Source organism: Anas acuta, chromosome 18 (genome assembly GCF_963932015.1).
Source record: "Anas acuta chromosome 18, bAnaAcu1.1, whole genome shotgun sequence".
Taxonomy (NCBI): Eukaryota; Metazoa; Chordata; class Aves; order Anseriformes; family Anatidae; genus Anas; species Anas acuta.
Genome location: NC_088996.1, coordinates 9638670 through 9653117, shown reverse-complemented (window position 1 = coordinate 9653117; position 14448 = coordinate 9638670). Strand labels below are relative to the sequence as shown.

The 14448-nt window shown below is 49.3% G+C and overlaps 1 protein-coding gene across 2 annotated transcripts in view; it reads left to right on the top strand.

Annotated features, from left to right (window-relative positions):
- ACSF2 (acyl-CoA synthetase family member 2) overlaps positions 1-14448 on the top strand; it is a 39158-nt gene that overhangs the window by 5048 nt on the left and 19662 nt on the right. For both annotated transcript variants that reach the window (XM_068654876.1, XM_068654875.1), the window contains exons 2-10: positions 2637-2832; positions 6055-6183; positions 7240-7293; positions 9129-9247; positions 9753-9915; positions 10357-10452; positions 11504-11652; positions 12224-12315; positions 13447-13523. In XM_068654876.1, the coding sequence (XP_068510977.1) occupies positions 6115-6183; positions 7240-7293; positions 9129-9247; positions 9753-9915; positions 10357-10452; positions 11504-11652; positions 12224-12315; positions 13447-13523 (819 nt within the window). In that variant the 5' untranslated portion in view covers positions 2637-2832; positions 6055-6114. The remainder of the gene's footprint in view (positions 1-2636; positions 2833-6054; positions 6184-7239; positions 7294-9128; positions 9248-9752; positions 9916-10356; positions 10453-11503; positions 11653-12223; positions 12316-13446; positions 13524-14448) is intronic.

The following is a 14448-nucleotide window of genomic DNA, read 5'->3' as shown; positions in this document are numbered from 1 at the left end:
GTTTGCTTGGTTGTGGCCTCCCTTCTCCTTCTCTGGTGACCCTTGTACAGCCTTAGTGTAAATTGCCCTACAAGACTGCTAGAAATGACTGCCTGAGTGGAGTGAGCGGGAGCTGCAGAGCTCTCCATCCCCGGAAAGGAACGGGGAAGGAGGTTCAGTCACCGCTGAGCTCTCAGAGCAGAACTCCCTGCCTGGAAGCTAAAAGCTTGTTGTGCTCACCCTTTAGAGGAAGCAGCTACATGCTGCTGCTTGCATCTTGTGGGCAGGAAGGCAAATCTCCTGTAGTAAATAGCACCGAGTCTTTGCAGAAGGTTGGCACCATTGTACCCAGCCATTATGTTATTTCAGGCTGCTCTGTTTTTTTCCTCTCACAGATCTGCCCCCCGCTTTAAACGCAGGACATTGCCTCAGCACCGTGTGCCCCAAATGTGTTCCTTAACCCTGTCCTTCCTGCATCGGGAACGGGGAAGCTGAGAGCCTGGAGGAAAGCAGGGAAGAAGTGAGGACGGAGGCAAGAGAGCCCAGGGAGGCCTGCAGGGTGCTGGGAGGCTGCTTGGGTGGAGGAAGGCTCAGGGAAGGAGCAAGTGGTGAGAAAGCAGGGAGAGGAGTGGCAGCATCTGCATCTCTGCGAGCTGTGGTTCCAGGGGAGGCTGCAGCTTTTCCACTGAGCGAGGCAGCTGGTGGGCAGACCTCAGGGAAAGCCAAAATGATTTGAAAACACTTTTCCTGCTGCCCTGCCCCCATCTCTCCAGTTTGGCCTCAAATACAGTTTCTCTGCGCCTCTCTCAGGTATTTTGTCGTGCCATTTCTGCCGAGGTTCTCTGCTGGAACACCTCCCGTGTTGTCCTCCCAGTGTTTGTGGTGGGTGTAGGCTCCTCTACCTCGCACGCCTGCTTTATTATCTTTGCAGCTCCCTCCCCTCATCCATCTGCTAGCTCCTCGTTTTATTGATGCTGTCCTCAGGACCATAAACTCTCTTCAGTGCATTTCACAGAGACAGTGAAGTGCTCGCAGCCCACTTAGCGCTGCGTACACAGCCCCTGACTTCGCCAGCTCCTCTCGGGTACAGCTCAACTTCTTTGAACTCCTCTAAGCAGTTTTTATTCTGTGAGATGAGAATTTCCTGTTTTCTGCAGGCCTTCTCGGGGAAGGTTAAGATGACGTCTCTCTGACTTTGATTTTAACTTTCACTTTCTCATTCTTCGGCTCTTTCCAGCCGAGGGAAGCCAGTCTGGGGAATTTGCCTACACACAGGTTTTCCTGCACACCTTCCACGTTATTTGCACCTTTTCATATTGTAGCAAGATCAAAGCCATTTACAATCTCTCAGGAAACTGCCAAATCAATAACCCGTCCAGATATTTAGAGATGCCAGAAGCAGTTTTCTTTGTTGCCCGAAGGGAGGCAAAGGAAGAAATGCAAAACCCTGTGCTCGAGGGGAATAACCTCAGGCACCAGGACATGCTGGAGGCCACCCAGCTGGAAAGCAGCTCGGTAGAAAAGGCCCTGAGGGTCCTGGTGGACACCAAGTTGAACACGAGCCAGAAATGTGCACTTGCTGCAAGGAAGGCTAATGATACCCTGCACTGCCTGAGGCAAAGCATTGCCAGGAGCCTGAGGGAGGGGATCCTTCTCTGCCCAGCACTGCTGAGGCCACACCTGGAGTGCTGGGTCCAGTTCTGGGCTCCTCGGGCCAGGGGGAAGATGGAGAGAGCCCAAGGAGGGGGTGGGAGGGGAGCTTCTCTCTTAGGAGGCTGCAAGTACCTGAAGGGAGGCTGCAAAGAGGACGGAGCCAGACTTATTTCTGTGGTGCCCAGCCCCAGGAGAAGAGGCAGCGGGCATGAAGTGAAACGCAGGAGGGTTCTCTGGATGTCAGGAAGCTTCCCTCTACCGTGTGGGTGACTGTGCACTGGCACAAGTTGCCTGGGGAGGTTGTGGAGTCTCCGTCCTCAAACACTGCCTGGATGTGGTCCTGGGCAGCTAGTTTTTGGTGGTCCTGCAGGGGCAGGAGGCTGGAGCAGGTGACATCCGTGCCAGCCTCAGCTCCTCTGTGATCCTGTGACTCTCTAACAGCCGACTGCTGAAATGCTGTTGGAGCTGATGCAAAGCAAGAGCTGTCTGCTTACCTCAGTGGGAGGCACTGGTTGCACCTCCTGAGAGTGAGCCCTTGAGCTCTGGGGAGGAGAAAAACACAAACAAACACCTTCCACCTTTGTCTGGTGATTCGGTTTGGTATTTTATGGTCCTTCATCTGGGTGGAGCTCAAGGCAGAGAAACCGAGGCTGGAACAGCGCAAGGAAGGGCTGTAAAAGATGACCCAGGGATGAACTGCCAAGACTTTTAACCCTCATGCGTAAACTCCTGGTACTGCAGGCAGACTGATAGTCCTTGCAGGCAGGGAGGATTGCATTGATGGGTTGTATTAAAAAAAAAATAAAATACACTCTTTTGTAACCAGAGCCCTGCTCTGAACCTTGTGGCTTAGGAACCATTTGGGTCTTAGATTACAACGTTACGACAGCGGTGAGGTAAACTGGGATTATCACCCCAGTCAAGGGGCAGGGAGAGCTCTGGGGGTGTGTGACAGCAGAGAAAACCCTGCTGGCATTTATTTCATGCCTTCTTTTCCTTCACAGTGCCCTGCACACAAGGAGATCCGCTGCATCCCAGCGGGCGACCAACAGCTATGTCCAGGGGGCCGTGGACATTCCGCTTCTAAACAAAACCGTGGGCCAGTGCCTGGACCAGACGGCTGAGCGCTTTCCTGACCGTGAGGCCTTCGTCTTCGTCCGAGATGGGGTTCGGAAAACATTTGCTCAGTTCAAAGAGGAGGTGAGCGTCTGCTTCGCCTGTCAGGGAGCCCAAACAGCCAGATTCTGGCAGCAACAGCTACGGTGGAGGCATCAGAGCTGGCTTCAGCCCTTAGCTCAGCAGTGAGGTTTGTCCAGTGTGCATCTCTGGCCTGGCCCCGAGCCCACAGTAACAGCATGGCCTGGGTGAACGCATGAGGGGTGTGTGCTGCCTTTGTCCTCCTTGTGAGTCATGCCCCGTAAAGTGCTTACTTCACATCTCAGAAGGAACTTTTGTATTTAACATAGTGGCTGTAATTGGAGTGGGCTGAGTCATTTCTGTCACCCGAGCAGACTCCAGCTCTTGTGTCACTCTGCGCCGACTTGCAGAGCTCCTGAGTGTGTTGGGATTTCTGGTCCTAACACGAATGCAACTGTCAGCAAAGTCAAGGGCTTTGGGCTCCCCGTGCTGCCCTGCCAGCGAGGAGCACGGGGGTGCCCCAGGAGCCAGGAGGGGACACAGGCGGGCCAGCTGAGCCGGGCTGCTCAGAGGGATGTTCCCCACCACATGGCCTTAGGGCTCAGCCCTGAAACTGGGGGGGCTGCTGTCACTTGGGGACAGGCTGGGCATCTTTCAGAAGGTGCTGAGCAATGTCATTGTGCATCGCTTGTTTTTAATTCTTTTTAATTTTTTTCTTTTTTATTAAACTGCCCCTCCACCCACGAGCTCCTGCCCTTCTACCCCTTTCCGATTCTGTCCCCCATCCCACTGGGAGAGCAGTGAGCAAACGGCTGTGTGGTGCTGAGCTCCCTGCTGGGTTAAATCACAACAGCCCCTGTGGCACCTAGTGTGGGGTGTGAAGGGTTGGGGTAACGGCAGGTCTGACCGGAGGGTGTTAGAGAGAACAAATTTGTTTATAATTTGCTGTAATTGTATTTGTTTAAAGCTTGCTGGCCACCAGAGTGATTTATTTGCTCTCAATGTTTGCTGTCAGAGTTGTGTTATGTAACCCCTTCCTTGCTGGGCGTGCTTCCTGTTTCACTGTTTGTCATTGCTTTACGGTGGCTTCTGGTTTTATCACTTTGCTGGGCTGTGTAACATTGGCTTACGAGACGATAGAAGTACCGGTTGTGAGCCTAATCTGGTATTTGCACTCAGCATTTCCGTCATCTTGCTTTGGGAACTGTTTCTTGGAAACTAATAACGATTATACATTTTCCCTTTCTCCTCAGAGAGCCAGTCAGTGGAGGAGATGAGGGAGGACGCTCTCCCCTTTCCCTCCCCCTTCTCTTGAGATTTTGGCGTATCCCTGGGCTGCGCAAACCAGCCTGGTCCTATTGCTCTGTCTCCTGATTGTGGGTTAAGAATACCCTTAAGAATATCCTGCCCTGAGGCAGGACAGTTCTGGGTGACAGGGTGTGTGGGATTTAGCACAGTTGTCATTGTCACCTCCAATGGTTACAGACTTCCCGTGAACAAGTGTGGAAACCTACAAATAAAAAAATGGCAGAATCTTTACCAAAGGTGTGCCCTGCCCCTGGCAATGCCAGAGATTTACAGCTTGCCCCACTGTGCTGGGGTCTGCTGTGCACCTAGCAAATGTTGGTCAGCACCATCGAGTGCCCTCAGGGGAAGAGAATGCCTCGAGATCGGATCCAGCCCCTGCACCAGGTGCTGCAGCAGAAGCAGAGCGCCAGCTCAGGCCAAAAACAGTGGAAGCAGAAGTCATCTGGTTGGTAAGGAAAGAAATTTATCCTAGGGTGAGCTGCGAGATCTGTGAAGAGATTTCAGCCATTGTCCAGGTGAGCACATTGTCACCTGGCTGCTGCGATGCTGGGATAACGGGGCCAGTAACATGGAGTTAAAGGGCTGTGAAGCCAGGCAGCGGGATCCCTCTCTAGGGAAGGAGACACTGACAAGGCAACTGGAAAAGGGGCAAAGCCCTCACGCTCTGCAGGTGACTCCTACAGGAAAGGCATCCCTCAGGGCACGTGGACACCATGGAGAGGGGCATCCAGTACCCAAGGGAATTAGCCGTGCTGGAGGTGCTTTCTGGTGACCTGGGCAATGTCAGAGGCCCAGATGAAGTCAAGTGCGTGTGATCCACGTGGCAGAACGTTGTGTGGAGCTCACCATTGCCGTGCACCAGCTCACTGGCAGTAATGACCTGGGAAGATGGAGAGGAACCAACAGCGGCTGTGCTGGCTGGCCAACACCAGCAGTACAAAGGAAGTCTTTTTCCTCTATTTCCCTGCATGTTGGCTATGGAGAACCTGATCCAGCAGCTTGAAGAGAGGCAGAATATGTCTTTTCACCCACCCATGTGGACCAGTAGCTCAGCTATTGGTAGTAAGTGTTCCTTTGCTGAAGAGAGAGCATGTAGTGGGCAACACCACGTGCCACCCTGTGGGTTTACCCGTGTGGGCGTGGGGAGGATGTTTGCAGAAGTGAAGGCTGTCAGCTGCCTTTGGATACTGCTGAGCAAGTAAAGTGCCCAGTGCTCTGTGTCTGTCCTGGAATGGGCTCCCCAGGGCCGTGATCACAGCAGCGAGCCTGCCAGAATTCAAGAAGCTTTGGGCAATGCTCTCAGAAATACAGCTTGCTTTTAGGGTGGTCTCATGTGGAGCCAGGAGGTGGGCTCAGTGGTCCTCGTGGGTCCCTTCCATCTCAGGATATTCTGTGATTCCGTGACACTGACTTTTGGATGATGGCAAGTGCCCTGGGGGAATGCTTACGGCAGTGGAAGCAGAGCAAAAGCAGCACAGAAGCAAACCCCTCTGGGCTGGCACAGCGGGGGAAGATGGTGCTGTCTGCCATGCCAGAGAGGCTTTAACCACTTGGCTTGCTCCACATCCGTGGATAACGTGTGCAGTGGGGTCCATGGTCAGGATCACCCCTCGATCACAAGCCCATCTATATGTTGTCTCTTCCCTGATGGCCTGAGGTGCCATGGGCCCACCGAGTTATTTATAAATCACCCTTACGTTGCCCGAACCATTTCATTGTAGCACTCTGATCCACCTCCTGGCAGTTTTGATGTTTTTCAGTGCCATGACAGGTAGGTGAGCGTCCACACGAGGTACTTTTACAACCAGAATACAATATTGCTGCAGCAGTAAGCTGACAGACTGTGCAGCAGAGGCATGCTCTGTTTGATTTCAGTTGCAAAGGTGATGGTTCTTCCCCAGAAAGTAGTGCCTGGAAATGAATATCCCCTGATGCATGCTGTTTGAGATCCTCAGGCACTTGTCTTGTATTTTACAGGTGGACCAAGCAGCAGCTGGACTTCTGGCTCTTGGCCTGAAGAAAGGAGACCGGCTAGGAATGTGGGGTCCCAATAAATACGAGTGGGTTCTCATGCAGTTTGCAACTGCCCAGGCAGGAATCATCCTGGTAAGTCTTACTGAGTCTGAGTTTCTGGGTTTTTAGTGGTGTATTGAGAAAGGAAAAGGAGACAAAAAAGCAATAGGTTATGCTGGAGGGAAAAGTTTGATGTCTGACACATTTTCCATGTTCATACCCAGCATGTTAGCTCTTAACTGAAACCAGTATTTAAACAAGAGCTGTGCAGCCCTCAGCACGTCGTCTGCTATGCCAGAAAACAGACTGCAGAGCTGAGAGGAAGGAGCAGAAGGAAGTGAACTGCTGGCAAATGGCTTGCAGTAAACAATTATAGATGGAAACATGCTTGCCTTTAGGACCATTTTTAGGTGACATGCTGTTGTCCTAAACAGCTGTCGGTTATTTATGTCCCTCCTAAATAGGACCTGTATTGCTTCATGGTACAAATGCTCACTTAAAAATTGAGCCCAACCTCCACACCCCAAATTTTCATTTGATTGTACGACCTGGTACATTAACCAGAGCATGTCATATTTATACACTGCTCTGTGGCAAAGATTGTACCACATCTGGGGTGTTTACTTCAACATTGTTCCTCTCAGTGTCTGCTAAGAAACAGTAACGGGGTGCGTGAGCGTGGCTCAGTGGGAACCTGGTGGTCAGCTCAGCTCCAGTGGCCACTACTGCCTCTGCTGGGAGCTGTACAAGGCAAAGCTGGTATTTTGCTGGCTGTCCTTTAAGAAATTTGAATTGTCCTTGAGTTTTGAACATCTTTAGTTTAGCATACTGAATGTCTGCCGGGCAGAAAGGAGGCCCGTGTCTGTTCCTAAACTGTTGTGGCTCACATGTGGTTTATGTGACCTCACATAAATCTTTTCTCTGTATTTTTTTTTCTTCACTTGCCTGCCATGCAAACACAGGATTCAGCTTGCTTTTCTAATGAACGTGAGATCCTTGTGGTGGTGAGCTCTTAATTCTGTATCTCAGACAGGAAAGGCTTTGACTGTGACTTGTCCCTGGGAGAACTTTCCTAGTGGAGTATGCGTTAGGGAAGAGAGTTTTCAAGGCAGGGATAACTGATTAATCTTCTTGTTTCTCCCTCTTCAGGTGTCTGTGAATCCCGCCTATCAGGCCCGTGAGCTGGAGTTTGTCATCAGGAAGGTTTGTGTGGCACTTGCTGTTATTGCTACTTGATTTCTTACGAGAAATCATAAAAGCAGCTGTCTGTTAAAGGGGGTAGTAGGGGCACGGTACAGAGGTAAACTTCTAGTTAAGCACTTCAGTACATCAGGAAGAGGTAGGGAGAGCTGGGCAGAGAACAGAGCTGGTGCTGACCGTGCAAAGGGAACACCACCACAGTGACTATGGGGATGACACTGCAGCGTAGTGGTCCCAGCTGTTGCTGTTCTCTGGCTGCCACTTGATCCCTTTGATAAAAGACTTCTGCATTCTTCTTAAACAGAGCCAGGAAAGGTAAACTTATGACTTTCATCCTGTGCATCTCTCCTGAAGTGTCAGTATTTTATTTGTTTTCCAGTAGGACTTAGCTTTTGTTTTCCTTTCTAGCTATTTGTGTCAGATTCTGCTCTGATTTTCTTCTCTAGTGTAAACCTGAAGTGTTGAAGGGGTGAGAGCAGAATGGGCTTCAGCTCCATTGGGAATTACTCCTGTCTCACCCTTGCAGGTTTTCTAGTTTTCCTAGCTTTCCTCTGTACCGTTGGCACTGGAATCTCTGATTTTCTTCACCACTGCTAATTATTTGATCGTATTTGTTTCTTTGCACAATGAAAACCCTAAGGATTTTTCAGCTTTGCCTGTTGGATCATGTCAGCTTGTGCAGTCCCTTTCTTGCTACATCAGGTTCCCACCCTCCAGTATATAGAGTAACAAACACCGAATAATAGCCATTCTCCCTGATTGCTGCTGTTGTTTCCGGGACTTTGTGAAGTGAACTGTTGACACCTTTCGTATGACAGGTCCTTTGAAAAAGGGTCTGCTGCTTTTTAGTTGACATCAAGTAGGAGGTGCCTGACTAAAGGCCCTTTTCTCATGTAGCATCTGCCTTGCTCTCTCCCCTCACACAGCATCTGTTTTTCAAAGCCGGTTACATCAGAATAGTAGTTTGAAGTGACTAGTAGTGAAAAGTTACAAAGCCCCAAAACATGCCAGAAAAGACACAGTCCCCTGGGTTCCAGGCAGACTGTTCCATAAATTGAGCAAATGTTTGTCTTCCTTTCTGACACACCCCAGAGGGTACTTAAGAATAACGTGCTGGCATAGCCTTGGTCGCTTTACTTCATGGACCCTGGGAAAATAACGAAAACAGCCAAGTACATAATTTACTTAAATAGTTCATTTGACAAGAGTGGATTTTTGGAAGATGAAAACAGTTTGCAGATCTGGGTCAAATTCAGCAAATCACATCTGCTGAAAAATTATTGGAGTAATTAAAGGGCGTTGTTTCAGGATCATGTACGTGTAAAGGTTGAATTAAAAATGTTTTAATTTTCAAAACAGCTGACACGTTTTTATTTTGGGGCTGGGTTTTTTTGTTAGTGTTGGGACTCCAAATCTGAAAAATCAGTCATCTGCCTTGTGCAGTGCAATGAACAGCGCTGATCCTTTGTGAACGGGGGAACCTCGGGCTGCAGCTCTGCTTCTTGGCCAACAGAAAATGAACACCTAGCTAAGAGAGGGCGGCTGCTGTACCTTCACCCTGCAAAGACCTATTACGTGTTCTTCAATGAATCTTTAACTTTCTGTACCACAGCTCTTACTGGGAAAGCGTGAAAAAGCTCCAGGTTTAGTCCGGGGAGTCAGCTCATGTGCTTTGAGAAAGCAGCCATGGAGAAAATCCCCCTGAAGTGTTAATGGCTAACTCCTGCCGCGTGGGGTTACAGCGCTGTGCACATTCTTGCATCAGTGGTGACTGCTCTTTACCATGTCCTGACATCAACCCAGGATGACTTCTTATGAGTGTCTGTCTCCCTTCACAGGTTGGCTGTAAGGCACTGGTGTTTCCTACTCAATTTAAATCACAGAAATACTATGATATTCTAAAGCAGTCATGTCCTGAGCTAGAAAATTCCAGTCCAGGGGGAATAAAGAGTAAAAGGTGAGTTAGGTACATCTGGTATTTTTTCAATGACCTCACAGCTGTGTCCTGCCTCGTGTTCTCTCATTTACACATCACAGGCTCTAGAGGAGGAAGGAGCTGTGCAGAGAGCTCTCTTTTTAGCATTTTAGGTACTGATGCGGGAAGCTTGCAACAACTTTGTGGACCTTGACATCGCTATTCTTTCCCTGTTTGGGCTTTTGGCTGTCATTGCCAGCAATTAAAGTGGCTCTTGGTGGCTCACTTGAACATCCTGCACATGATTCCTCCCCTCTAAACTAGATTTCAGATTTAGAAATGGGTTTAAGACTCCTCGAATACACGTACCCTTTGTGAACTGCTCTAATGTACTTCTCTTTCTTGTGGTCCGATAGTTTGGTCTCATCTGAAGAGAACAGGTTAGGCTGTCCTGGAAGTTTGCCCCGGCTGGCATGTGGCTATCCAGACAGTTTTCTTCTCTCTCTGTTCTCTCTGTTCTTGTTGATGGTGTGTGTCTTTCTGCCAGGCTGCCTGACTTATCTGTCGTCATTATGGTGGACTCCAAGCTGCCCGGCACCTTCCACATGAACGAGGTGATGCAGGCTGGGGACAGCAGCCACGTGAAGCAGTTAAGAGCCTTACAGCAGACCCTGTCCTGCAATGAGCCCATCAACATTCAGTTCACTTCAGTAAGTGCTTCTGGCTGCTCCACGGCTTGTGCTTGGGTTCCTAAGTGGGGAGACAGAGAGAACTGTGTGAGGTGCTGAGCATCACGTTGCCTTCTGCACTCTTAGACCAAGTCCTGGTTCTGTCTTTTTTTAGCCTTCTGCTGTAGGATGGAGAGGGTGTTCTAGACTTGTTCCCATTCTACTTCTATTCTTCCTGCTCAGCCTTTTGGCACGAGGTGTTGTGTGAATTTGTCCAGCTGTAGTTGGGCCACTTTTCTCTTGCCTGATTTGGGACTGAGATGCTGGTAAAGAAAAAAAAGTCTCTCTGGTCAGAATGAAGAATGAAGTGAAAGATCACCCCATAATTGCCTGGGGAAAATGCCTGGGAAATTGCCCCAAAGAACGCTCGTCCCTCATCCTCTAAAAAGGTGACTTCATTGCAGAATGTTCTCTGTCTTTTAGGGGACAACAGGAAGCCCCAAAGGAGCCACCCTCTCTCATAGGAACATTGTGAATAATGGCAACATCATTGGCGAAAGACTGGGGATCACAGAGCAGGTGGGTCTCGTTGGGAATGCAGGGGTAGGATGGTCTCTGTGCGGAGAGAGTTGGTGCTTGCTCAGCCGCAGGGCAGGATGCCACAACTGGTACTGAGGGCTACTGAGTGACTAATGAGGTGCTGGGCAAGTTTGGAAAGTGTAAACTCTCAGAAGGCTGAGTTTGTTCTAACAAACAGTTCATGCTTTTCAGGTCACCTTCCTTACAGCCAGCAGATGGAAGGACCCTTCTGTGTTCTTCCCACATAACGCTTTTATTTGCAGTGGAGTTGCACTGAAGTTGCGTTTTAGTTTCATGTGAAGTTTTTTGGAGAGAAAAAAAAAGGCGTTTTTGTAGGGGAAAAATAGTGAAGTGGATTGCTTCTCACTTTGGTGAATACTCATTTCAAACAACTACAAGGCTCTAGATGCCAGCTTTGAATTCTATTGAATTCTATTGAATGAGGTTTTAATCTATTTTACATGGCTTCATTCATGTCATGTACACAGTCGTGGTACTCAGGATATGACCTTGTTGAAGCTTTCTATTTTTAGCTCCTCTTAAAAATCATTAAAGGCAAATATTTTCTTTTGAAGTTCTGAAGTAGTTATTTCTCACACAACAGCTTTAATCAAAAAAAAAAAGATGGGTTGTTTCAGTCGGTGTTATGAGCTTTTGATGTTTTAAAAAACACAATAAAATTAAAACCGTGTGCCATATCCTGCATATTTCATAGCACTACCACTGTCTATTTTGGCATATTGTAAAGTAACATGTAAGCAGTACCCGACCAAAAAGTCCAGCAGTCCAGCAAAGAAACGACATTGCAGAATTCCAGAATGAAATTTTGATGTGAAAAAAATTCCTAAACTAATTTTAATTCAAGGCAAGAAGCATCAGAGCAGCATTTTCATCCAGTGGGAGCACAGATGAATGTCAGGTTTCCAGCAAGTTTTAGATGAACGCAGGAAATTCCTCTGTTGAGGTCTTTGAGCTGTAGCAGTGAGATGGGCTAGGCAGGGACTGGAAGATCTCATCTCCTCACTGCTGTCTTTGTTTGGCTTGATCCCAGGACTATCGTGTTTGCCTCCCTGCACCCCTCTATCATTGCCTGGCGTCGGTGGGAGGCTGCATGGTGACGGCTCTGCACGGTTCCTCCTGCATCTTCTCAGCTCCGAGTTTCGAGGGGAAGGCGACACTGGAGGCAGTGTCTCAAGAGAAGTGAGAGTTTGTGTGTTCTTGCTACGGAGGAGTTCTGTGCCCCGTGGCAGTGCTTTCTTCCCCTGTCTCACCTGCCAGCCCGTTGCTCACGCTTCCTTCCCACAGCAGGAGAGGCATGTTTGCGGGTGCACATACTTGCAAAGGCTCTGCAGGAGGGCACTTCTGCAGTTGTGTTTGGGAGTTTGTCACGCTGCTTTTCTCCCAGGAATTAGAGAAAGTCAACTGTTTTCTTGGTTTGTTAGGGCTGCTGTGTTTTTACACCCAGCCACTTGCCCTTCTTCTCCAAATGTAGCTCTGCTGCTGAGGTGGTCGCGTTTCCGGGTTGTGCTTCACGTGCAGCTTGTAGAACAAAGCAGCTGTGGTTGTGTTTATGTCTATATTTGTATATTTTTATATGCACACATGTGCATGCACCCTGATGGATGTATTTACACCCCAATGAGGCTCTTGTGTTGTGCCTGCCTCTGTGCTACTGCCTCTGAGGCCCAGAGTGTGATGGGAGCAGGGTTTGGAGCTGTTACTGCACCGGGTTCCAACACTGCAGCTTTGCCTTTTCTCTCCCTTCTTGAAGATGCTCCTTTTTACATGGCACGCCAACCATGTTTATAGACATGCTCTCCCAGCCAGACTTTGACTCCTACGACCTGTCGTCTCTCCGGGGAGGTAAGTTTGACAACTCAAACAGAAAACGGAAAAACACTGAGAAATTGGATATTATTGGTCCCCTGCTGGGAGGCTGTATTTAGCTGTGTGACCAGATCACTCTCCTGGAGGACAAAGTTCTGTTGTGTGAGTCTGTTAACCTGATGCCACGTTTCCTTTCCTTGGGGTTTCCTTCAAGACCTCTGTATTTTTAGAACTCTTCTTTCATCTTAAAGCAGTCTAGGGAAGGACCTTTCTGTTTTGTCTGCTGTGGGGTAAGCTGGGAAGCCTGATGCTGCTCGACTCTCTATCACCAACCACCGCTGTGTGGCAGCAGACACTTCGTGTGCTTTAAGCTGGTGCAGAATCTAAAACGAGAACTATTCTGTGATTTTCTCTGACCTAAAGTTTCCTGCCTGTTTTTAAAGTCATTCGTATAAATACTGGAGCACGTGTTGTAACGTGTGCGTGAGCTTTTTCTCTCATCTCAGACAGCCTCAGAAATAGCTGAGCACGACAGCTGAAACAGGGATGCCACCTGTCTTTCTGAGGCAATGGCAGCACAGGGAGGAGATGGTGCTGGAGCATAAAGAAACACCTAGAGCAGATTATCTATTCGCCCCTGTTACGTGAAAAATGATCCTTGTCTCATCTTGTTCTCCAGCAAAGCCTATATATTGCCCTGCTCTTTCGCTCTGTCATCCTAGGAGAGATTTGAACAGGTGAAAATGTGATCTGCCCTCTCCCAAAAGGGCTGGTCTGCTTAAGTCAGGAGGAAAGGTTTTTGTATTTGTGGTGGTAGATGATCTATGGGAGTGTTTGTCCTGCTAAAAATCTATGCCTCTTTCTGCTCTGAAACTTTCCTTTTCTGGAACTGCAGCTTGGACTCGGTATGTGTTATTGAGTTTATTTTCCTAATAAGTGAACTCTGCCAACCCTTAATTCATTCAGGGAAACTGGCCTTGCTGCAGCTTTTGCGTCTAGAATAACTAGGACCTGTATCCATAAAAATAGAAAGTATTTTGACAGGAACCAGTGTATCCCAAAGGTCTTGCCAGCTTTTAAATCTAGGAGTGCGGAACCTTCTGAGAGACTGCTCCTGTGAATAAACAGATGGTTTCCAAGACACTCATCTTTTCCCCTTTCTTCTAGGAATTATTGCAGGTTCCCCTGTTCCCCCTGAGATCATGAAGATGATTTTAACGAAGATGCACATGCCAGAGACTGTGGTGAGTCATGGTTGCTGTGAGCAGAGCTGTCAGGGTCGGTTGTTGTGGTGAGACTCTGGGTTTGTGCACCTCGGGACAGCAGCTGTGCCAGAGCTGCAGGGGTCAGGTGTGATGGGAACGGGGGCACGAGGCTGGGCTGAGGAGTGAAGATGTAGAGGGACTGGAAGGGAGAAGGGGAATTCTGCCTGTTAACTGCTGGGGCGCCTGGGGAGGAAGCCTTGTAAGAAGAGATGCTTCATTTAGTGTCATCAGCTGAGCTGCTGCCGGTGTATTTCAAAGTTTATAAACCCTTGTGTCTCCTCGTACACGCTGCAAGGATGAATGGTTTGGGGAGAGGCGGTTCTGGTTTGTATTGCTGGGGGTGGCCGCGTGTGTTCGTCTTGCTGCGGAGCTGTCGGGTTTCTTTCCCCACTGGGGCTGGATGCAGCTATAAAACCTCACGCACGCCGCGCGTTTGGGAGGCTGAAGGTGGGAACGGAACGATGCAGACATGTGGCACCAGGCACTGCACTGCCAGGACTGCAGCACGTGTGGGAGGACGTGCTTCTGGGCCACTGCATGGCCACACACCCTCGGGCCTGTACACGAGCACCAGCGTGTCCTGCATGGGGAGGGGACAGGCCACCAGCAAAGGGGCCCTGGCACGCAGGGTGATGGCTTTCTGAGGTGCTGGGGAATGCTGCAGCCTGCGAGCGAATGGCTGAGCCAAAAAAGAGCTTTTCTGTTTTGCTTTAAAGGAAACAAATTCTGCCTCAGTGCCACACCACTTGCCAACGCTGAGGAAGGATTCTGTTGTGGTGGCTGAACACGTGGGGCTTGGCGTCAGATTAGGCTGTTGTTGTTGGCAAATGCAGCCCTCGCCAGCACCAGCAGCCTCGTAGGCATGGCTGTGTGCTCAGGGGTGAACCGGGAGCGGCCAGGGCAT